Source organism: Dermacentor silvarum, chromosome 1 (assembly GCF_013339745.2).
Source record: "Dermacentor silvarum isolate Dsil-2018 chromosome 1, BIME_Dsil_1.4, whole genome shotgun sequence".
NCBI lineage: Eukaryota > Metazoa > Arthropoda > Arachnida > Ixodida > Ixodidae > Dermacentor > Dermacentor silvarum.
In genome coordinates this window covers 389199585-389223803 of record NC_051154.1, presented here as the reverse complement: position 1 = coordinate 389223803, position 24219 = coordinate 389199585, and the positions used below count along the sequence as shown (strand labels likewise).

The following is a 24219-nucleotide window of genomic DNA, read 5'->3' as shown; positions in this document are numbered from 1 at the left end:
GGACGCAAACATTCAGACGCCGATGCCCTTTCCCGTTCTCCGCTGCCGTCTGACCTACTTTGCTTACAAACTTCCACCTGCGATTCGTCGTCCCTCAGCATCACCGACATGCAACGCAAGGATCCCTGGATCGCTTCTCTGCTTGACGTTCTCTCTCACCGTTCGCTTGAATCTGTTTCACGCACCATTCGTCATCAAGCGCATCACTTTGTCATTCGTGAAGGCTTGTTGTACCGCCGCAATTACCTAACCGATGGCCGCAGGTGGCTGCTTGTTATCCCCCGTCATCTGCGCTCGGACATATGCACCGCCTTCCAAGGTGATCCTCAATGCGGCCACGCTGGCGTATTCAAGACCTACTCCCGCCTACACCTGAGGTATTACTGGTGCGGCATGTATCGATACATTCGCCAGTACGTGCGATCATGCCTTTCGTGCCAACGAAGGAACAAAGCAGAGGAGAAGACATCAAAGAGGGGTGTCCTTGCAAGTGGTAGTAACTCTGGGTGAGAAGAAAGCTTGTATTCCTTTCTTGAGTATGATTCCTATGTTGATGGTAATTAGTCATTGTAGCATTGCAGAGAAGTGATTCAGAGTTGCTTGGACACCTACAACCAGTTAGATTCCAGTTGCTTGGACACCTATAATGCAAAATACATTGGTCTGTGCACATGTTCGAAGAGTGGTTTGCTTTATTAGAAATGAGAATATGAATGTATTTGCACTGTGATGCTTGAATGCTTGGTAGTAGTGAGATGAAGGCCCTGTTACAATATTTAAGAGCTCGAATATTAGATATTACATTCACCAACCAAGTTATTCGAACACTCGCTGTTAAATTCGAAGTTGAATATTGGAGTTTTCGCACACCCCTAGAGATAGTCTTTCACAAGACTTCAACACTGCTATTTGTGCATTTTGGCTGTCACAAGCATTAAAAAAATACTTTGACAATCTTCGAATAGACACTTGCAGCAACTACGGAGGGTCTGCAGTGTCAAACCCGCGTGGCGTTGGTGACTGTTGCCGGTGCCTTTGGGGGTGGATCGGAGGTTTTAGACGAGATGAGAACGGGACGCTCGTCGAGCAGCGTCGGAAGTCTTTACCACATTCTCGTCTCGCAACGTTTGTATATAAATATGTATTTGCTGCTGCAGCTAAAAGTTGCCTCCCCTCCCTACCTCCCTGGCGTCCCCACGGCCTTTCGTGGAACGCAAGAAGTCGCGTTTGCTCCCCGTGAAAGCGCGCGTCCCTCACGCGCTTTCACTTGCATGTACAGCATGCAGCGTTCTGCGACGATTTCATCAACGTTGGACTCCATACGGAACCTCACAGCGACGCTGACGGCAGAAATCCGCTTGGATTGTTCACATAATCGCTATTGCAATAAAAAAATTAACAATAGTGCTGCGTATATTTCTTCCGGCTGCGCTTGCATGTAGTAGCCACTGCAATGGCAAGACGGAGTGAGCTAGTGCATTGTGCCATCATGACGCATCAACCAACTGAGTACCAAAACCAAAATTGGCTCGTAGAAATGCTTATTATTGCGAAAGTGATTTTATGGATACTCCAGCCGAATTTCCGTCGTCGGCGTCACCGGCGCCGTGATTTTACATATGAAGTCCAAGTGCAGTAACATCACAGCCACGTGCTGTAAGTGCGAGAGAAAGCATGCGAAGGTGAGCTGGGAAGGATAGTGGCTTGATGCAGCAGTGTCTTCTCACATTTGCAAGGGAAAAAGGCAGAGAGGGTGCGCGCCACCTTCTCACACGCGCAAGGAGCTGAGCAGGCAGATTTGCGTGCGCCATGAGGGGAGGAGGGTGAGAGTTAGTGCACATCTCTTCTATACCAGCTGCAGCAGCTGAGCGTAGCCACACGCTTCCTATCGTGGAGGCAATCTGTGCTGGGTTCAAAGGCTAACTGACTGGAGTTAGCTGATGGCTTCATGTGCGCTGTGTTCTCTCACGTCTACTTCAAGTTGAAGCGAGAGGCAACATGATGGGGAATTTGCTCGCTGCTACAGCCACTCGTCACCATGCCAGCTTTGTGACGAGTCTCCATGCTCATCGAGGCAGATGTGTTCGAGGTTGCCTGTGCGCGCATTGCAATGTGCCTTTTAATTTAGTTAGTAAGGGAATGTTTTCAGCAGTTTATGCAGCTGATAAAATGACTAATTTTACTTTACATAGCTGTCTAATAATTCGCTATTGCAATCAATGCTTTGCCTGTGGGGCAAAACTGACTTCTATGATAACTTATATAGAGCAGTCGTGCACTTGCCAGTGTGTTTTTCTTTTTTTCTCTCTCGAGTGATTAGAGGACTCATACCTTCATTTAACAAAAAAGAAAAAAAAAGGACTGGTCAAGAATGTCATGTTGGTACTCCTTTAAGATTTGTTACTATGAAACAAATGACATTGCGTTGACAGCGGGCCAATTTTTGTCTTCTCTTCTTCTGCTGGTGTATTTGTCAGATCGTCTAGCCAGGACGTTAAACTTCGGGGATCGATGCGACCGCATGAAGGGAGCAAGAACATGCCTGGTGTTGTACGAGAAGCATCAAAGAAATCAGATGTTACCTCCAAGGAAAACCAAGGTAGGCAGCTGCTTTCTGTTTCTTTTTCCTTTTTTAAGGTCTCATAATTCCTGTCATTGATGCCAGTGCAAGCCTTGCACTAAGCAAAGAATGTCTTTTAGTTCGTTTGCAGGTTGCCGATTCTTTGATTTAAGGCGCAGTGTCAGCTTTCGATATTCACTCTTACATAATATAGGTTCACCCACCGTGGTAGCCCAGTGGCTATGGCATTGTGCTGCTGAGCTCAAGGTCATGGGTTCGATCCTGGCCGCATTTCAATGGGGGCGGAATGCACAAGTACCTGTTTGTACGTTAAAGAACCCCAAGGGGTCAAAATTAATTTACATCTTTCCACTTTCCTTATAATAAGATCGTGGTTCTAGTGCATAAAACTTCAGCATATAATTTCGATTTTGCCTTCATTTTCTGCTAACGACTGTTCTTACTGTTTGCATTCTTAGGCATCAGTACAAAAAATCGGATAAGTATTCCTGAATATTGAACACACAAAGTGAATTGAAGAGGCATTTAGTGTTCCAGTGCAGCTGATACAGTCGAGCAACTTAACGAAAATTGAGTTCTACGTGCATGCATCTAGCCAATCTGCTGCCCGTATTTCGCCTTTTGCAAATTGTTCATTGCCTCCCAGTGCTTTGATAATGCTACTTCCTCAGCTGTGCACCCTTACAGTTCGCACAGAGGTGGGGAATGAGACAACACATAACAATAGAGCATACTAGAAAAGCAGAACAAGAAACATGCAGGAATTACGAAATCCTGCAGCACAGTTTATGATCATCATGGAAAAAACAGCACGAAAATGGGACACTAAATAAAACATGAATGCAGCACTGTGCTGTTGTTGTGCTGGTTTTATTTTTCGTGTTGGCTGCTTCTCACCAACTAGCACACCTTTGTATTTTGCCACAGGCAGAGGGTAAGCTAGTGCGCTTCTAAATTTTTGGTGCACACCTTGGCCGCTACTGCACATGGCTGTAAGCATGCCTGAGGGCATACACAGCGTGTACCCTGCTTTAGAGGTAATCTGCTACGTGTGCAAAGAGTGGCTGTGCTGAGACGGCATAGCATAATGTAAGCAGTCTTCTCACGCATTTTCTATTGTAGGTTGCTTTATCTCAAAAAGCGCACCGCCTGCGTTTTTCATGGTAGCGTTCACCCAGTGCGGGCAATGCTATCAGCCGTGGGGGCAGATTGCACGTGAAAGTGTGGCTAGCTTCGCTTAATTTGTACTGCCAATGTGAAGATATCGTCGACGTGGAATGAAACCGTATAATTCGTCGCGAACTCCCAAATTCTTAAAATTAGTTCTTTTCTCATTCAAATTTGCTTTTTTCAATTGCACAAAGTTCTGTGGCACCTTTCTATGGAATAAAAATCGATCGGTGACTACTAATTTGCATAAAAGGTCGAATTTCGATGCAATGAAATTTCAATATAACGAAGAAAATTGCTGATTTTACTGACTTTGTTATACCGTGGTTTAACTGTACCTCTACACAGCCAGGAAAACGAACACACATAAAGTCAAGTCTCGCTATAACAAAGCCGTATTCGACACGAAAATACCTTCGTTATATTCACTTTTCTTTGTAAGCACGTATTTATTACATGTACTGAGATTGGCAAGTGAAATTTGATTTTCTTTGTTATATTTGATAATTCATTATACAGTCGAACCCGGGTATATCGATCTCGCCAAAAAACGTTTTTTAGTTCGATATATGGCATAATTCGATATAGGCCCGCTGTAGGATTTGATGACGTAAAGGCACATACCAATAAGAAAAGTACTTTATTAATATGGTGGCTTACTTGCGTCCCCTTCTTTGGAACAAAATAGTCCTGGATTTTCTTCTGTTTCAACGACTTCGCTGCCTGCGACAGCACGCACGCCTCCACGTTGTCCAACGAGTCGGAGCAGCTGAGGCCACAACCTTCTATATTCACGCAATAGCGCCAGACCAATGCAAGTGCACTAATCACTTCGGAGGATATAGGCAACGGGCCATCGGGCCAATACAAGCATAAAGAAAGAAAAAATGGTGCTCACTTGTACCGCCTCCGCGCCTCGGAGAAAGCACGACGGCCTCTGATTGGCTGTAAGCGCTGCGAGCAGACCAGGATCATTTTTTGCAGGGGGGTGTTTGCCCGTGCACAGCCGGGTCTAAACCACTTTTTCTAGGGTGGTGCCGGCAGTTTTCCCTGCCACCGCGAGGGAAAGCCAACTTGCTGAGGCACTTTTGCGGCACATGGAGTTTGATATATTGGTTGTCGTTGCTATTTTCATTCGATGTAACAGTAACTTTTGCTATGTATTCTCAATGTAAATTTACCGTGTTTAGAAATTGTTCGATATACGGGATAATTTGATATAAACGGGTTCGATATAGTCGGGCGCGACTGTACTACTCTTTCTCTTTGCTATATTGAAGTTCAATAGTACTATATAAGCACATATAAATCAGAGCGAAAAGAATTAAGGTGGAACCCATCCCACGATGACTTTCGAGCTGTAATGCACTAGCATTGAATTATGGGGACAAAGTGTATTGCCACTGTCGCCAGTGTGGCGGAACAAAATGAAAACAAAAACGAAAAAAATTCTGTTTTTGACCAGAACGAAAACATAACTGAAACGTTATTTATTATTTTGTTTCGGAGTGAAACAAAAATATCTTTATCAGTTTTCGGTTCAAGGGGAAAGTCGGAAATCCAAAACAACAAACATCAGGCAACGTCAGCATTAGCACCTATCTCAGGCAGGGATAGTGCGAGCAATAGCCAGTCCAGTACTCCACTAAGCCTGCCGCTTGGTGCACTAGCAGTTTAGCATCTTAGCAAATAGCAAAACCCAGCGCTTGTGCGCTGAAGAGCTTATTGTTTCGTTTTCTACGGGTACAATACTTCGTTACCGAAGTTTTATCGTTTGTCCATGTTCGTTTAAGTTAATGTTATCGGAACAGTGGTCCCACATTTTGGCGTGTGGATTCGATGACATGCTGCTTCTGAGATCATGCTGAGTGCTTTGACTCTAGGCATCGAGCATGATCTGAGAATTCATAATTCACTTATTGAGAAAAATAAATACCATGTCTTTATGATACTTTCCTTCGAATACACTGCTTCGAAAATTTTTGCATGCGTACTAAAACCATTATGAATTATGAAAATGCATTTTTTTTTCTTTTTTTTTTTGTTCCGGAGTAGAACCATAACGAAACTTGTTTCAGTGGAACGAAACAAAAACCAGAACGAAAGAACACTTTGTCTCGACACCCTAACCGTCTTGAAACCTGTGCGTGGCCTCCGAAATGCATCGCTGGTGCATCTGGACTCTCAGGAGCACGCCATGCAGCAACCGGGCTTGTCTCTTGCGCTTCTTTCTGGACAGCCTGCACCATCTAGGCGCACTTGCGTAAATACCGTAATCGAACATTGTGAGCTATGGTTATTGCGTAACAATCTCCCTAGGGCCGGCTGATCGGGTCATGACGTGTGCTCAACACATTCACTGTCGCCAAGTTCCACCAAGGTGGGCACTTCCACTAAAGGGGCAGCGTTGGAGTCACCATAGGGTTCAAGCGCATGTGCTGACTAGTCAAGTTCGAATTATCCAGCGAAGGCTTATTTTGTGATGGTAATAAAGAAAATTTGGGTCTATAGAAATGCATGGGCAGTACCTGGGACGTCGGCCAGGATTGAGATACCGGAAAAATCAAATTAAGTCATTCCCTACCATGAGAAAAATAGGTGTTTTTTGTATGTTAAGGCAGTTTTTTTTTCTGAAGGAACTACTGCACTCAATGTTTAATAATGAAATACATAAACGGAAAGCCAAATGAATGCATTTTTTATGCATAAAACTGTAACACTGGAGCTGTTTAAGCCGGCCGTAAAGTGTGCCGCCTACCACTGTGTTGCCTAGCAACCACCTCACAAAGTGTTGTGCGCTATGCTCGCGAGAGAGAAAGAGAAAATGAGACCGAGAGAGTGTGCGCTATGCTCGGGAGAGAGAAAAAGACAGAAAGAAACAAATTGTAGCAGCACCAACGAGGCAACGTGCAGAGGTGCTGCCAATGCCATCCGTGCTTCTCTGTTGCCCTGCATTAGCACCGAATGCTCGCAGTGTCCGTGACCACAACAGGCACCTCTGGCGGCGACTCGGCCGCTATCCCACCAGCTGCGTGCTACGGCGTATGTGCCGTGACATCATCCCGGCGTGTTGTCTCCTGCGCGCCGCCCGTAGACTGTGCATAGCTTTTGCCCCACTTCCCCTACGTATGCTTGGACTACATGTGCTTCGTGAGGCATTCCCCAATGCCATGGACCACAAGGAAATGCTTATACACATCGTGTAACTTAGTATCACTTGGCATTACCTTGTATTACTTAACATCACTTCGTATAGCCAGGACCAGCTAAGAACCGATCAGCTCTGCTGTGTCATTAGCCTTGCGCCACTCGTGCAAGCTACTCCGAATTTTTTATTAACCAGATGTATGTCATGAAAAAGATATAAATTGTTAAAATCAAGATTGTGCGATAAAATTGAACAAAGTTTGTAAAGACACGCTTGTATCTACTAAGAAAAAAATCTTACGAGAATTGTAAGATATATACTATCTTTGAAAAAAATCTCAATTTTCCATTGGGCAGGTATTTTGCTACAAAAATTTAACTGCAAGCACTACAGTTGGGCATGCCGGGCTGCTGCCACTGATGTTCCGGGCTGGTTTGCATCGTCATTGCTTTCAGACTCAAAGTTCCAGGAAAAGTCATTATCCTCCGATTCGCTGCTATTCGATGTATCGATAAGATCAGCCTTAGAGGCAGCAGAAATCACGATCTCTGCGACCTCCCGAAGCGCGTGTGCCATTCCGGAGCTCGACATTCCTGCGTTCTGCTTTGACGATCGCAAAACTTCGGAGTGCATTTTAAAATCACCGCGTGGCAGGAAAAAAATTGACCTGCTTAGAAAACAAATATATAGTTTCTCCTCTATCACGTCCGATGGCGCAGTATGCCCGTGAATGCTGCAAAAGGTCTCTAAAGCAGCGTTTCAAACCACCGATAGCAGGCGGCCAATTTTTCATTGTTTAAACGATTGCAAAACTTTGGAGCGCGTTTATAAATGACCGCCTCGTGGGAAATAAGCGAACTGCTCAGAAAACTAAACTATACAGGGTTTGTCCGGGAAGTAGTAATACTTGTCTGTATAATTTATATGCTGTCATTAACATACGATGTAATAATAATAATAAACTGATTTGATGTGATTTTTTCATGTCAAAACGTGGTGAAGTAGGAGGATGTTATTGGGCTGGTTGCGTGGTGGGAGACCTTAGCTACGAGCACACCAGTCGCCAGTCATCTCCAAGCCTTCACGGAGTGTACATTGAGTTTAAGGTGAACCCCTTTCCAGGTGCCTTGTCATCTACACAATGAATCGTTTGTAGACCAGCATTTTGCGATGAAACTTTGTGTCAAACTGGGGAAAACTGCGAGTGGGACCCATGGCGTTTCAAGACTGTCTATGGGAGTGCTGCCATGGGTTGTTGAAGTGTTTTTGAGTGGCATAAATTTTTTTGGGGGCGAAGAGAGAAAGTTGGAGATGAGCAATGGTCAGGATGCCCTTCATCACGACAATGCGTCAAGCCACACCGCCTTTGCTGTCATGGACTTCCTGACCAAACATGGCATCACACAGCTTCCCCAGCCACCCTACAGCCCAGATGATGCTCCCTCAGACTTCTTCCTCCTTCCCCGACTGAAAAGGATCAGGAAGGGACGGCACCACGGCTTGGTCCAGGCTATTCAAGAGGGTCTAACGAGGGAGCTGAAGAGCGTTCCAGTTTCTGTGTTCTAGGCAGCCTTCAGTGATCAGCAGAGTCACTGGAAACGCTGTGTTGATGCAGAAGGGGTATATTTTGAAAACTGTTGAGTCGATGAGTCAATATTGTGGCTAAAGTAAAAAAAAAATTCAATCCTACTCTTTTCAGACAAACCCTGTAGTTTTCCTTCACGTCTAATAATGCAATGTGTCCGTGAGCGGCGCGGAAGGTCTCGAAATTGCCGTTTCAAAACATCGATTGGGGGCTATAGCCATGCCCAATGGGCGCAGTATGGAAAGAGTTAACAGAGTTGAAGTAACAGAAGTCTACTGTATAAGTAAATAAAGCATAGCATCTCAAAATACAAAATTCTTGCTTCATGTGAACTGTTAAAAGCATTTGTGTATGAGGAAATTTTTTTAAAACTGCAGATGCGATGTGGTTGTGGTGTAATAGTTGAGCACCCACTTCAGAGCCGTGGTGATCTTGGTTCGAATTCTAGTTCTTGAACTAGTCTTTTATTTTCATTTGCGTAACTTTGAGCATGGTGTTGCAAGGAGCCATGACGTTACGGGCATATCTCAACATGTACCTTATAACTGCTTAGCACAGTAAACGTAAAAATCTCAGTGTCATGGCTTTCTCATAATTTCACGCAGAACAAAAGCTGAAGCAAGCTACTATAGAACCGGACTTGTCATTCCGGTTTGAGACCTTGCGGTTGTCGCCCCCTGTTCCAGCCAAAAAAGTGTGAGCAAATTTCACTTGGAATTCTTGGATAACTATGCCTTATGCATTTGCTTTCCTTGTGTCTAACGCAGTTTTTTACTTTTTAAGTTGTTTTTTTAAGAACCCTAAGTGGTCAAACTGAATCAAGAGCCTTCTGCTATGACATCCCTCACAACCCACTGTGCAGTTTCCAGATTATGACCCCACAGTTAACTTTTTAACACGTTTATCTTATGCAGTGTATAATCTAATCCAATGTTTCTACACTGTACTGTTCACAAGCTACGCCAAAATGCAAGCGCCAAATCAAACGCATGCGCAAAGGCGATGTATAATGCTTGTCAAGGCAAAGAGAGCTTGGCTTTCGAAAAATTCAGGCAAAGTGTACCAATTCAGCCTGCACCTGCATTCTTTTTATATTGCAGGAATTCGTTGCAGTGCCAGTACGATCTGTCAGCGGCGGTGTGGTTTGCCTTAGTGTGTGTTAGCCAATAAGGCTTGTTACATTCGATTTGAAGTGTGTTAGCAGAGTAGATCAAGTGCGTTGCATTCTGTACAGCCTATTGCTATACAGCGTGCCTTTGTCTTTCTCTTATAATTTAGATTGCAACAGTTATCGGGGAATGAAAATGCATTGGAGCCACTGAAGGTTAAGGCGGTGTTCTTTTGTAGGGTGCAATTAATGCCCTTACTTAAAAAGTAATGCCGTTTTTACTAGCTGCACAAGACATTGAAGGAACATTGCCTAAGCATGGGGCATACTTTGTGAAGTCTTTTATTTCTTCACTGCTAATGCAACACTTTAAATTTGACGTTGAAAGTGGCAAAGCACGCTGTTTTTGTGTCATCCTCTGTCTGTAGAGCCTGCTAAATTGTACCCGCCATAGTTGCTCAGTATCTATTAGCAGCGAGAAGTTGGAGTTGTGCCTTCTCGTGAATGATGTCACGGCCAGGACACCATTCGCTCTGGCTCTCTCAGCTGCCACGCACGCTTTGTACATGCTCGGGATATTGGGCGCGCCAGCCGTACTTTCTGAAGGATGTTTTGACTGCTTTCTGCTGTCACGCCTAAACTGCTGTTTCTTTTTCGAAACCATGAGAATTGTGAAAATTTGCAGCTTGGATATCGCAAGCTATGTAGTGTTGAAGGAGTCTACTGCTTTTGCAGTGTGGAGGTACACATTGCCTGTCCGTAAATTTTACAATAAAAAATGTGAAATTCAGCATCGAAAGTTTTGTATGATGCTTCACTCGAAACCTAATATTCCCTTAGTACTTAGTTATGGCAGACATTGATGAAATGGTAATCTTCGTATTTTGTGTCAACATTATAAAGCTGTGTTAGAAGGATCGTGCCTGCGAAGCTTTCAGCAAGATTCCTATTACTCTGGCAGGATGTTCTAGTAAAATGTGAGCACTGTGTTAATGCGTAAAAGGAAGAGCTAGGTGCACATTTTGTATTAAAAATATTTGCAACTACTTCGCCATTTTTGGAAACAGGAACACAGAAAAAGCATTGTACATGGCTGTTAACACAATAATGTTTCATGTACAGTATGTACTTCATGAATACCGTAACGGCAATCACCTCGAAGAAAAGTTCTGTGTTTAAGATTGAGAGCCAAGCCATTACGAGTAATGGAAAGTTTGCTAGTGGCCTGCAGCTGCCTTTATCGGCAATATGGCGCACTTCTCCCACAATGCAAGCAACCAAGTGTCATTACAGCGTTGTGGCGAGGCAGACATAGTTAACGAAAGCCATCCGTTCACTATAACTTCGAATAGAAACCATGAAGCGTTTCTTTGCAGCACCAATTGCAGTGCCTAAAGTATACTCAAGGCACTAGAGCGCAGCTTAGGCAGCCTCATGATGCCTTGAAACTCCTTGGTTTATTTACACAAGCCTAAGAACTATTTACTTCGTCGGTATATAAAAGACTACCTTCTACACCCACCTTATTGAGAAGACACCACAAGCGAATTCAAATTATTTTTTTACCTTCTCTGGTGAATGATCCTATTTTCAATGTGTCCCATACTACTGAAGAATGAGGCTTCTGCTTTTGGCTCGCTGTAACTATACAGTTTAAAATGCACGTTTCATCCAAAAGTTTGGGCCGAGCAGCTGTGTAAGTTTCCATAAAAATCCATCGTAACTGTTCCTCAAGCAATGAGCACCTGTCAGTATATATATATATATATCGTCTAGCAGTGAATAAAGAATAAATATTGGACCATTTCTGTTCCTCGGTTGGTTCTTAAAATTAACTGGCAAAGAACAGCCTAATTTTGAGAAGCAGTTTAAAAAGGAAACGGCACCGGAAGGAATCTAGAATGCAGTGTTAGTTCAGTCCTCATGCTACTGCTAAACGTTTTTGTAAGGCAATGTAGAAATGAGATATTTTACCATGAACCACATGTTGCGATCAAGCAGGTTTTAGCGGGTTAAAATCAAGGCAAATTTCGTAGGCCTAATATATAGCCAGCATTTGTTACATGATGCTGTACCATGGAAGCATGGTTGCTTATCTCTATTGTTCTATCCTGTGCTTTTGATTTTATGATCTTATTATTCATATGAGCTATCGCTGTATAGTGTGGAAACACCCATGCAGGGCTGGGACTTCTGCGATACAAATGCAGATTCCTGTGCCAAACAGAAAAATGACTGAAATCGTGCCACGCTGCACCCTCACGGCTTTGGCATGTGTACTCTGGCAGTGGTTAATTCGTAGCAAATCACTGTTTAAACGGTCAGTCAGCTAAGGCGTTATGCTGCTGAGCACGAGATCGCGGGATTGAATCCCGGCCGTGGCATCCGCATTCCGATGGAGGCACAATGCAAAAACGCCCGTGTGCTTGCGTTGTAGTGCACGTTAAAGAATGTCAGGTGGTTAAAATTAATCCGGAGCCCTCCACAACGGCGTGCCTGTCAATATGTAAGAGGCCGCCGGTGGCGCGAAAAAGAAGAAGAGCACGAGGAGCACGGTGTTTGCAACAGCACGAGCTCTCGAGGCGCGTGAGCCGAGGCGTAATCGAGGGATGAACGGCGCTGTCCGTTGATTATCGACGTGACTCCGGGCGAGGAAGGTCGCATCGTCAGCTACACTCTGGCGACGGGAGACTTGGAGGTCCGGCCGAGCTGATGGCGCGGGCAGTCCGAGGTGCAGCCGTCGACCGCGGAAACGTTCGAGCGAGGCTACTTGGACCAGCTGCCGCATCACATGGCTGGCCACTCCAGAGAGGATCCCTCTTCCACGGTAGACCGGCACGTTCGATTCTCCTCGGGACGCCACGTCGGCAATCATGAAGTTGCGATGCTTCCCGACGCTAGGCCTATCCAGGTGGGCCTAAGCAACACCGAGCGCCATCACTGAAGCATTGCTGAAGAGCTCCTCACCAACGAAGTACCGACGAGCTCACCACCGATAAGAGATGACGCGACGACGGCAAGGACACTACATCATCAACGAGAGCGCCGACTGCTTGGGGAAGGAGCCGACAAGTCGGAACACACGTGCAATGACGGGTGCAGCAAGGTGACTCTTTGTAGCGTTTCAGGACTGCGTCTCAGCGATAGGACAGGGTTGCCTGACATTGAAGGATTAGCCGCCACAGACAAGCGTATGCGTAAATCGGAACATGCTTAGTATATATTAAGCTTTAGTTTGTATCTTTGTTAGTATTGTTCTCGCAGTGTGTTTTAGTGTGCTTGATTTTTTTTTAGTTTGAGTCTTGAGTTTCCGTGCGATTAAAAATCTGTTTGCTGTGTTGACATGCATATTCCTTCTCCATCTCTTACAACACCCGCACGCCCCGAGATCGGTGACAAACACATCACGATTAGAGAGCTTGCCAGGATTCGTTTCCGGATTCTATCTTAGCCCAGTCACCGATACTCGAGAGTAGCAAAGATGGAGTGGGAGCGTTTGGCGGCGATAGCGAAGGATTTGATTATGTCGAAGGATGAGGCGATGGCATTTTTCGAGTACATGCAACAAGAGAAGGAAAAACAGCAGAAAAGCGAAAAAGAAATTTTGGAGCTCAAGATAAAGCTAGCGGAGATGGGTGCGGGCTCTCGCGATGGCACGAGTTCACCCGGATTGGCGTCATCTGACTCAGCTTGTTCCAGACCAAAACGGATTTGCCCTAGAAAATTAATGGCACCTTTTGATGAGAGAAGAGATGACTTGGATGCATATTTGCATTGGTTTGAGAGAATAGCGATCGGGCAAGGCTGGGAGAAGAGCGAGTGGGCCTAACGCCTTAAGCCTATGTTTAGTGGGTGAAGCTTTGAGTGTATATGGGCGCATGACAGCAGAAGAATCACTAGACTACAACAAGGTGAAGAAGACTTTATTACAGAGATTTAGGTTGACGGCAGAAGGGTTTCGGGAGAAGTTTCGGTCGTCTAAGCCAGAAAACTCTGAGACAGGCAAACAGTTCGCGTGTCGACTAACTATTTTGAAAGGTGGATAGAACTGTCTGAAATGGAAAAGACATATGAGGCAATCCGCGACAAGATTGTGGGTGAGCAGTTTCTTGCCAGTTGTAGCAAAGGGTTAGCAATATTTCTGAAAGAAAGAAAACTGCAGACGGTGAAAGAAGTGGCAGAACAAACGGACCAATTTGTAGAGGCGCAGTGATTGATAAACCTGGGAAACAGTGTTAGAGATGCTGCCACTGCAGAGGAAGATGAACTGAGAGAGAGATCCCAAATGGGTGGGCGCAGGGCCCAGCAGAGATGTTTCCTCTGTGACCATCTCGGTCATCAAGCAATCCATTGTCGTGTAGGATGCGATGACCCACGCCAGCGGAAAGATTGCGAATGGTGCAACAGAAGTGGGCATAACACTGAAGAATGTAGACAAAGAACGGAAAAAGTTTTAGCGGTCACAGCACCTAATGATACTGACGAGGCGAACGGGTTCTTAGAAAAGGAGAAGTTAGAAGTGGTAAGCGTAGCCATTGTCGATAAGAAAGAGCAAGACATGCCAGTAGTAGAAGGCACAGTAGAGGGGAAGAAGGCTACCATATTAAGGGACACGGGCGCGAACACCATACTAGTAAGGAAGAGTTTAGTACATCCAAAGAATATGACTGGAAAGGTGAAGCCTGTTATGTTAGTCGACAGATGCGTGAGACACCTCCCAGAAGCTCAGATTCACATATGCACGCCGTATTATACAGGAAAGGTGACAGCCAGATGCATAGAAGATCCTCTGTACGACCTAATTTTAGGTAATGTATCCGGAGTGAGGGAGTAGAGGACCCAAAGTGGTGAAGTGAACCTACTCAACCAAGCGGACCTAGGAACTGCGATGACAGGAAGGAGGATAAAACTCGAGAGGCCAACACGCCTACGGTAGCGAAACAACTAGGCTTATCAATTGAAGAGATGGAGAGAAAGCAGAGAGAGGACCAAACACTTAGGTACACGATGCGAAGAATTGGGGGAAGACCTATGAGAGAAGGATACAGGTCAGGAGTAACTTACGAATTAAAAGATGGTCTGATATATAGGACGTTTTGGAGCGAGGGAAAATGCAGGAAACAATTGATGCTGCCCATGCAACATAGAAGAAGCCTAATCGAAAAGGAACTCACTAATGGTCATAGAAATAGAAACCAGATGACAACAGCACTAACGAAAATGGTATTTCGGCCAGGAATACACTGGGATATACAAAATTTTGTGAGACGGTGCTATAAACCCCCATGAAAGACCAGATAGTGGTTTAGTACTGTGAACAATGAATAGTCTCTTTCTTGAGTGGCTTCACGATGAACTTCATAACATTGCTAGCAATTGAGGGCAATGTATTTTGTGGTGCGAACAATGAACTCGTGAGTGTTGTGAACAGTGCAAGTGGTGAAATGGGTGTGACAGTTCCGTGAAGTGTGGTGATAGGTGGTAAGCGATGACGAAGCACATGAGTAGCACCTAAGCCACCAAAAAAGAAGACCGACGGAAGGCAGTTATTTGAGAAAAAAAAACTCCTAAAAGGGGGCCCATGTCACATGTAAGAGGCCGCCGGTGGTGCGAAAAAGAAGAGCACAAGGAGCACGGTGTTTGGAACGGCACGAGCTCTCGAGGCACGTGAGCCGAGGCGTAATCGAGGGATGAACGGCACTGTCCGTTGATTATCGACGTGGCTCCGGGCCAGGAAGGTCGCATCGCCTGCTACGCTCTGACGACGGGAGACTTGGGGGTCTGGCTGAGTTCGTGACGTTGGCCGTCTAAGGTGTGGCCGTCGACCTCGGCAAGTTCGAGCGAGGCTCCTGGACTGGCTGCAGCCTCTCACGGCAGGACCGGGCACCCCAGAGAGGATCACTCTTCCGCGACGGACCGGCACGTTGGATTCTCCTCGGGACGCCACATCGGCACTCGTGAAGTTGCGACGCATCCCGACGCTAGGCCTATCCAGGTGGGCCTAAGCAACACCGAGCGCCATCACTGAAGAATTGCTGACGAGCTCATCACCGATGAAGTACCGACAAGCTTACCACCGATAAGAGACGACGCGACGACGGCAAGGCGACTACATCATCGAGAGCGCCAACTGCTTGGGAAAGGAGCCGACAAGTCGGAACACACGTGCAACGACGGGTGCAGCAAGGTGACTCTTTGGAGCGTTTCAGGCGTGCGTCTCAGCGATAGGATGGGGTTGCCTGACATTGAAGGATTAGCCACCACAGACAAGCATAGGCGTAAATCGGAACATGCTTAGTATATATTAAGCTTTAGTTTGTATCTTTGTTAGTATTGTTCCCGCAGTGTGTTTTAGGGAGCTTGATTTTTTTTTAGTTGGAGTCTTGAGTTTGCGTGCGATTAAAAATCTGTTTGCTGTGTCGTCATGAGTATTCCTTCTCCATCTCTTACAACACCCGAACACCGTGAGATCTGTGACAAAAACATCGCAGTGCCTCATAATCAGAATTGGTTTTGGCATGTAAAACACTAGAATCAATCAAACTGTGTAAAGTGCTTTTGCTTAGTCTTAGGCCGATTCGACGACAGAGTACTTTGGATAACCTTGAGGAATTTTTGAGTGCACTGCTAAATTTGAGCGCACCTTAGCCTAACGAGAGAAATTTTCTACGAGATACGAGCGCCACCTATCGGTAAAGTCAGATGGTGAACACTTCGACGGCATATGGTCTCCGAGATGGGAACGTTTTGGAGGCTATGGTAGACAGTTTGTACTGTTTGTTTCACTGCATATCGGTGGACATGAGGAGTAAAAATACATTGCGCTCCTGGCTTCCGTTTCGCTGCCTCTCGCAGTTTCTGGACACACACACAGATAGAATTACTTAGGTGCCCTATCTATGCGAAATTCAAAGCACAATGGAATAGTGTCCCACACGTGAATTTCACTATCACGCTATACTAAAACTATCTTTCTTCAACGTTCGTTTGTGGAACGGTAATGCTATTTTCCTTAACCCGGCTATTACCCTAACGTTAAACTAAAACTGTCTGTTGTTATGTGTGTGGTATCCCGACTTAAGCAGCTGCATTGCAATGGTGGCAGAATGCAAAGGTGCTCGTGCACTTTCCGTTAGGTTCATGTTAAAGATCCTCAGGTGGTCAGAATTACTGCCAAGCTGTCTACAATGCAGATTTAAAGCATTCAGTCTTTTTTTGGGGGGGGATGTAGCAACAACCTTTGTTTTAAAACTAGGAAGAGAGCTTGCAGTGAGGCATCTGAAATCTGTCATACTTAAGCGATAGCTAAGTGGGTGGAGCTTCTGCAAATGTATCTGTACCAAATGCAGTACGAGCAAGTTTGTCACCAGTTTCACTTTCGATTTAGTCGACCTTGCACAGCTCCATTACATCAGCGGAGGCAGGCACAATTACCGCTAAAAGAATTTCTGAAGCTAATCGATGTTCATATACATCTGACATGTATGAAGTTTTGAACAGCGAGTAACATGTAGGAGCCCCAAAGCGGCCACATGACCTTGGTGTCAGTGAGAATGCGTATTGAATGCCAGCATCGGTATAACCGGTGCTGCATAGGTAAGCTCGCTCAATTGTTCGCACACGTTACGGTTGCAATTTTCAAATGGGTTCACACACTTGTTTAGTTAGCTTCGACAGCCATTTGTTGCTGAAGTTTGTCATCAGTCTCTCAGGACTGACAGGCAAAATAGCAAGCAAGAAACACTCGCCAAAAGACATGGGTGCCACTGTACCCTTGAGGAATGCGTAAAGCGCGTGTTGGTACTATTGGGTGGGCAAAAACTCGAAAGGGCCAATTAAAAAACTACAGAAATGTATTAGCTGATTGGTAAATGCTACATATTGTATCAAATTATATTTGCTGTAAAAAAAGTGAAATAAATATTTTCTCTATTTTTATGTAAGAAAACGTGAACAAGATTCTGAAACTACTTCTGGCAGCAGTAGTAGAAGCACTGGCGTGCTTCTGTTCTGTAGCCTTGGCTTCATAGCCGAGAAAAGTTGTCTGCGAGTATAGTGCCAGTGCCACGAATTTGGTTGAGTAAATGAGCACATATAAATTTTGGTGTACGAAAGCCAGCTGGGGATTCTGTGGCAGTTTTCTAGTTCAGTGCCATCATCGGCATCTGCTCGTTCCTGTCTAGTTTACTCACTGATTTTGCCATTCACAGTAGAACCTCGTTTTGGAAAACAAATGTGAAAAAAGGTGTACTAATCGTGAAAACGTGCGACCTGAAGTCACTAAAAAATTTGGAATACTCAACTGTAGTTTATATCTACATAACGCCAAGAGTTGCAGCACAGTACACTGACGCATGCCGAGCTGATGGGGCCAGAGCTGCCAGAGACTCATGTTGTCGTTATTGCGACATTGCAAGCTTACATTGGCACTCCTCTGTCCTGGGTCAGCAGCTTCCTCGGCAATCGCGTTTTAGCGGGAAGTCTTGGAAGTGCACTCAGCGATAATCGTTGCTACACGAGACGTCAATGCACGTCGAGCTCATGGGGCTTGAGGGATTCGAAACAAGTATTGTCGTTATTCCTTTAATTTAGCCTGGGTCAACAGCTTCTTCAGGTGGTATGTTCTGGCGGAATGTTTTGACATGCCCACTAGGTGAGAATTGTTGCGGCACAAGATCATTTTTCGTGTTCTCGATCGTGAACGTTGGCCCCAGGAAATCTCGCAAAATGGATAAGGTTCTTGTTTAATAGGATATTGAAAATACTCAGTCATCTATGAAAATGAGCAACTGCTGATGCCAGTCATGCACAAGTGTCTCATGTTAAACATTTTAGCTTAACTGTTTTCAGAAAAATATTCATTGATGCTGACATGCAAGTTTCAGAGTGCTTCCTGTGACTCATGGGTTCTCAAAGTGGGTTCCGCGGAACCTACGGGTTCCGCAGGCCCCTGCTCGGGGTTCCGCGTGCCATTGATAAATTTTCCCTGGTCCCGCTCTCGACAAGTGTCTAAAACGGCGAACACGAGGTGCGCTTGATCCAAAGAACCTCCATTACCCGTTGCCCGAGTGTCAAAGAGCACATCACAGTGCGTAACAGCAACGCGCGAACTGCGCAATAAATACGCAAGCAGCGTGTAGCCGCCCAACCTCTGAGAACGGGCAGCGCGCCTAAGCTTTCGCACTTGAATCTCGGAGGCCGTAACTTACCACCATGCGCCTTTCTCCTATTTGTAGATAGGGTAGGTGCCGATAGCGTGCGAAAAATTAAAAAAAAAGAAAAAAAAAAAACGCGGAGCACCGCAAATGCGCGCCGCAGAAGAGCAAGAACGGCGTCGCGTCCAACCGAAACGAAGCGGCGCAGTCCGCATCGCCGTGGTCCTCAGCGGCAATCGTACGCGGCACGTGACTGACAGCAACGCCGAAGCGCTTCGTGCCTAATTGTGCCTTTAAAGCCTTTATTCTTGCGTTTATCGCCGCGCGTAACACCGCGTTGGCGGCTAGCCGCGTGCCTCCGTAAGTGCGTAGTCGCTATCTCTCATCGCGTCGATAACCACCGCAGTTTCGTCCGCAGCGGTTGCGGCAAATAGTAGTTTCGTTTTCACTTGATGCGCGCGTCGGCTGCGTGCCTTCACAACTGCGTAGTCGCCTCCCATGGCAGCGTCGATAGCGACCGCAGTTTCGTCCGCACTTCTTGGCGCGAAAGGTAGTTTCGTTTTTACTTGGTGCGTCTGTCAGCCACCTGCCTTCTGAACCGTAAAGTGGCCGTCCATGATCGCGCCGATAGCGGCCGCGGTTTCGTCCACACTTCTTGCTGCGAACGGTAGTTTCGTTTTGACTTGGTGCGTGCGTCAGCCGCCTGCCTTCTGAACCGCAAGGTCGCCGTCCATGATCGCTTCGATAGCGGCCGCGGTTTCGTCGACAGCGGTTGCGACAAGCAGTAGTTTCGCTTTTACTCAGTGCAAAGCTGTCGAAGATAAAAAGCACCGGCTACATCACGATGGACGGACAATTTGTTGGCGAGCAGCTGAGTGGCGAAAAAATAATCGGGATGTGCGCTCGTTGGTGCAAAGCGCGTCTCAGATGAAAACGCGCGCCGCGAAGGATGTCGCGAGGCCTTCGCCGCTGCTCGCGCTAATCAGTCATGAGATGAAGAGAATTTCAGCTTCCCCACCTGTCTTGTGCTAAATAGAAACAAGATTTGACGATTCATTGAGTAAATAAACGCGTGTTGACGTAATGCAGCATTTGTTTGTTTTCTTGATACCCTCGATAATTCGGTTAAATCGGGGGGGGGGGGGTTCCTTGGCACTTTATGGAGCAGGGTTCCTTGGGATGAATGTACCTGAGAACCCCTGCTGTGACTATTGCACGAAATATTTACACATTGAAAAAGTGTGAATCAAGAAGCAGAAAACAGCGGGAAAGGCCACAGAAGCAAGAACATCCAACTTCTGCAGTAACTATTGGCAGCAGCTCCAGTGCCGGCCATGAGTTGCATGAATTTGGCTGACAATATTCAAACTCTACACTTTGGCAGGCACATCTATTAAAGAGAAGGTTATCATTCATCTTCGCATCCATGTCTAGTTGTACCTCGGTGTTACAAACTTGGATATAACAAATGATCAGATATAACAGTGTAGGGGCCGTATTCTGAAACGTTCGCCTAGGCGAAATTTCGCCTAGGCGAAATCAGCGTGCGCGCCGATTGGCTGGTTCAGCAAAATTTATTGACGTTGGTTCAACCACCCAATCAGCTCATCCAATTTTGCTAAAACAGCCAATCAGCGCACGCCTGAAAGCGAAAACAGAAATTTCGCCTAGGCGAACGTTTCAGAATACGGCCCTAGTTGAAATTTTTCTAGCCAATTGCCAATATTAGCATGTAGCAAAGGTATGCTTGTCATTAGTGTTTGTTGTAACGAAAGTGTTTTTATGTTAGATGAAATTTCTTTGACTGATTTCGACTGTACATGGACTTTTAAATTGATTCCTATGCAGGCTGTACTTTGATCAGTGAGGCTACATTGAGAGCCACATGTACAGTCTGTTTCACACTTAGGGGAAATCACGGAGCGCATTGCATCGCGATGCGGCGAGCGCTGGAGTCAGGCGCTGGAAGCAGCTCGCGCAGGCGCTGACGCTCGAGGCGCGTTATCTTGCGTCAAGCAGTCGACGCAGTTCAAGATAACGCGCTTCGAGCGTCTGAGCCTGCGCGAGCTGCTTCCGGCACCCGACTTCAGCGCTCGCCACATCGCGATGCAATGCGCTCCGAGATTTCCCCTAAGTGTGAAACAGACTGTACAGCATGCTGACTTGTCATAGCTAGAAACAAAATAAAATATCCTTCTCTATTCGTGGTTTTCAATTTTGCCACAGCGGAAGTAACAGGCAAAGACTTGACCTGGTGACTACCACGTTACCAAGATGGTAGCAAGAGACTTCTTTGGATGGAACTTGTCTCGAACATTTGCATACATATCTCTACTTCCCAACTTTTTGACACATGGAGGCTTTGACGTTTAATAACTGCATGCTGTAACAGTGTTGGCCTCTGTTTTCATTGGCTGTTTCTGGCTGTTTGTGTTGTGTAAACAAAGTACAGGTGCACCAAACAGGTGTCATTAGTATTTCAAGTACGACGAAATTAGTTATGCAGTCGGTCTCGGATGCATCTAACTCAAAGGAAATCACGAAATAGTTCGATATATTGATAATTCGAAATACAAAAATGCTTATCTGTAGCACATCTTCGACAGTTTCTGGAGATGGTCAAAAGCGGCAATTTATAGATTTTGGTCTCCAAGACCGTGTGGAAAGCACGAAAATGTAATTCATTTTTGCACATGAATGTTAGAAGATGCTTGCACTGTGGAATGGTTCTTGATATACTCTCAATGCTAACCCTGTAAGTCCGCCTTGCCTGACCGCTAAACCGCAGTGCACCTCGTGCACGTACAACTGCTTGTCGCGTGTCTTTGTTCAGGATAAAGTAGACGTGGATGCAGCGCGGAGGCAAACCATTGTGTATAATTTGGATATCTGCATTGCTGCCATCAGCGCATTTGTACTGTGAATCGCACCTGAACGTGCCCGGCATGCCCCGCTGAAATAAGCCATTTAAAAATGTCGGATCATCATACATCGGCAATGAGTCAATAAGGCAGGTGTCTGATTTCAGTTTCAAAACTGACACTGTGCTCTCTGTCACTGGTCATCCCTTCTCATCAGCTCGTCTGTTCTTGTGTGCCGCTCGGCACTCCAGCAGCTCGTGGTTCTTGGCCCTTCCGTTCAAGCCTCTGGGTCGGTGACTGCCAACAGTACATCGATGCTGTTAGATTCAAAAATTGCTTTCAGCATGCAGGACATCCGAGCCCATTCCCACTCGTGTAACACGGCAAGCAAGGATCAAAAGCAGAATGCGGGGCAGTGAATCGCATAGTGATGAGTGTTGCATTCCCACAGTGGTCTTTCTGCGATTAAAGTGCAGATGTTGCATGTGGTGGTTTCGTTAAATCGAAGCTAAATGTAAATAATAATTCAAGCAGAGGTTGGGATGACGTGATCTGATTCATTTTGGCGACAGAACACTAAAATGTCAGCCGATGCAATGCCTTGTCTACAAAAAGACAAACCCAGTGGCTCAAAATTTCCAGTCAGGCATTCCATGCCTAGAGCCTCTCCTTGAAAAGGTCAAGTGTCATCCTAGTTTTTGCCTTCTTGTTGACAGCATGTCGGACTTGTAGGCCTTTCACATTTTTGATGCAGAGTGGCTATCGGCTCTTGCCATTAACAAGCGGCCAATGTTTGCACGAGCTATCCATATTCGCAGCGAGCAAAACTAACCTTGCTCATCTTTCTTCCATAGTGCCCTTCAGATTCAATGTCTTGTTTCACAGCATCAGCCAAAATAGCGCTGTTTTGAATTAGTCAGAATTGAATATTTTCGACGGCTTGTGAAGTGATTGTGTACCCCTTAGACGAGTGCACTTGCTGAGGTGTGGTGCGGTGCAATGTTTGATATTGTTACACAAGAGAATGTCCGCGACGTCAGTGGTGCAACTGGTAGGGAGAGCCCGCGTGATAGCGTATCGGGGTGGCGTAATCAGTTGCGACAGCTACTCATTTGTTCCCCGAAGATGACGTGGGAAAGGGGCCGAGGAGGTCTAATCCAACACAAATGAACGGTCCCACGGGGACGGTGATCGGCTGGAGATGACCGGCAGGTAGCACGTGAGGTGTTTTCCAACGCTGGCAGGGATCACAGGCAGCAACATAGCGTCGGACGGAGCGAGGAGACCAGGCCAATAGCAGCCGCGCCGGACGCGGTCGTACTGCATTTGCACGATTGTAGGTCGACCCATTTTTTCAAATTTGACAACCCAATGTTGGCGGTCGACTTAGAATCGAAACTGAACTGTGTACCGCTGGTAGCGGCAAGAGAAACGAGAAATCAGGGGCGCTACGGCGTGGTTACAACTTTGCACCTACGTTTCCATGGTTACGGTAGAAGTATAGCGTATTAATTTACTGTATTGCATACATTGAGATTGTGCGCACCACGAGTGCACGGCTGTTGTGGGAGCATCGATCATGGAAGAGCCGCCATTTGGGGGTATTGGTAGTTGGTGGAAGAGCCGTCGTTTGGGGGGTATTGGTAGTTGGCGGAAGAGCCGCCGTTAGGGGGGTATGGTAGTTGGCGGATGAGCCGTCGTTTGGGGGGTATTAGTAGTTGGCGGAAGAGCTTTTCTTTGAGATACGATTGTTTTCGACGGCCACGCGCATCTGTCACTTCTGCTGTTGTGCTGAATTGTCGCGCCTGTCATGAGTGCCAAGAACTTTCGGCGCTCGTTCACAGCAGCGTTCAAATGGGCTGCTATCCTCCATGCCATGGAAACTAACAACTGCGCAGCGGGACGCAAGTTTGGAGTCAGTGAACGTGTGGTGCGGCAGTGGCGGCTTCAGCACGAGAAAATTTGGCCTCCCTGGCTACTGTGTGCGGGTGGGTCCTCTCTGCGGGGGCGGCTGTACCGCGTCATGTCGTGGTGCGGTCGTTCGCGAAGTGTGGACTCGCACTTGATGACGACGTGCTGTGGGACCGCAGCAGCTATGATGGCAGCAGTGCCAGTGAGGTCGACTCTAGTGACGATGAGTAGTCTCAGCAACCCCATCAATAAATTTCCCTTGTGTGAATGCACTCACATGGTTTTTCTCCCCCCCCCCTTTTTTTGAGACATGAAATTTGGGGGGGGTCGACCTACATTCGAGTCGACTTACAATCGTGTAAATACAGTACGTGCGGGTTACCCCAAGATGTCCTGCAGTGGGTGTGTCATGCATCTCAAAGAGCACAGTCTGTCGTAGATGTTTTGGCATGACAAGAAGAAGATCAGATCCATCAGGGAGGAAGTTCCTTTGGTACAGAATGCCGCCTTGGAGGACATATCGGCGAACGGAGGAGTCGGTAGGTGTAGAGCGCAGACGCTCGATGATTGCTCGCAGCGATAGATCCCGGTACTGCTCATCGGCGATGTTAGCGAAGTCAGACACAGAGAAAATACTGTTGGCGGTACTACTGTCGGTGTCCTCAGGCTCGTCTACCGGGTAGCGAGACAGGCAGTCAGC

The 24219-nt window shown here is 46.3% G+C and overlaps 1 protein-coding gene across 5 annotated transcripts in view; it reads left to right on the top strand.

The window, feature by feature from the left end:
* LOC119437524 (uncharacterized) overlaps window positions 1-24219 on the top strand; it is a 132249-nt gene that overhangs the window by 85680 nt on the left and 22350 nt on the right. For 3 of the 5 annotated variants that reach the window (XM_049660655.1, XM_049660654.1, XM_037704534.2), the window contains 2 exons: window positions 2478-2599; window positions 9090-9180. In XM_049660655.1, coding sequence (XP_049516612.1) covers window positions 2478-2599; window positions 9090-9180 — 213 coding nt within the window. The remainder of the gene's footprint in view (window positions 1-2477; window positions 2600-9089; window positions 9181-24219) is intronic. The other 2 variants (XM_049660656.1, XM_049660657.1) reach the window with 1 other exon arrangement.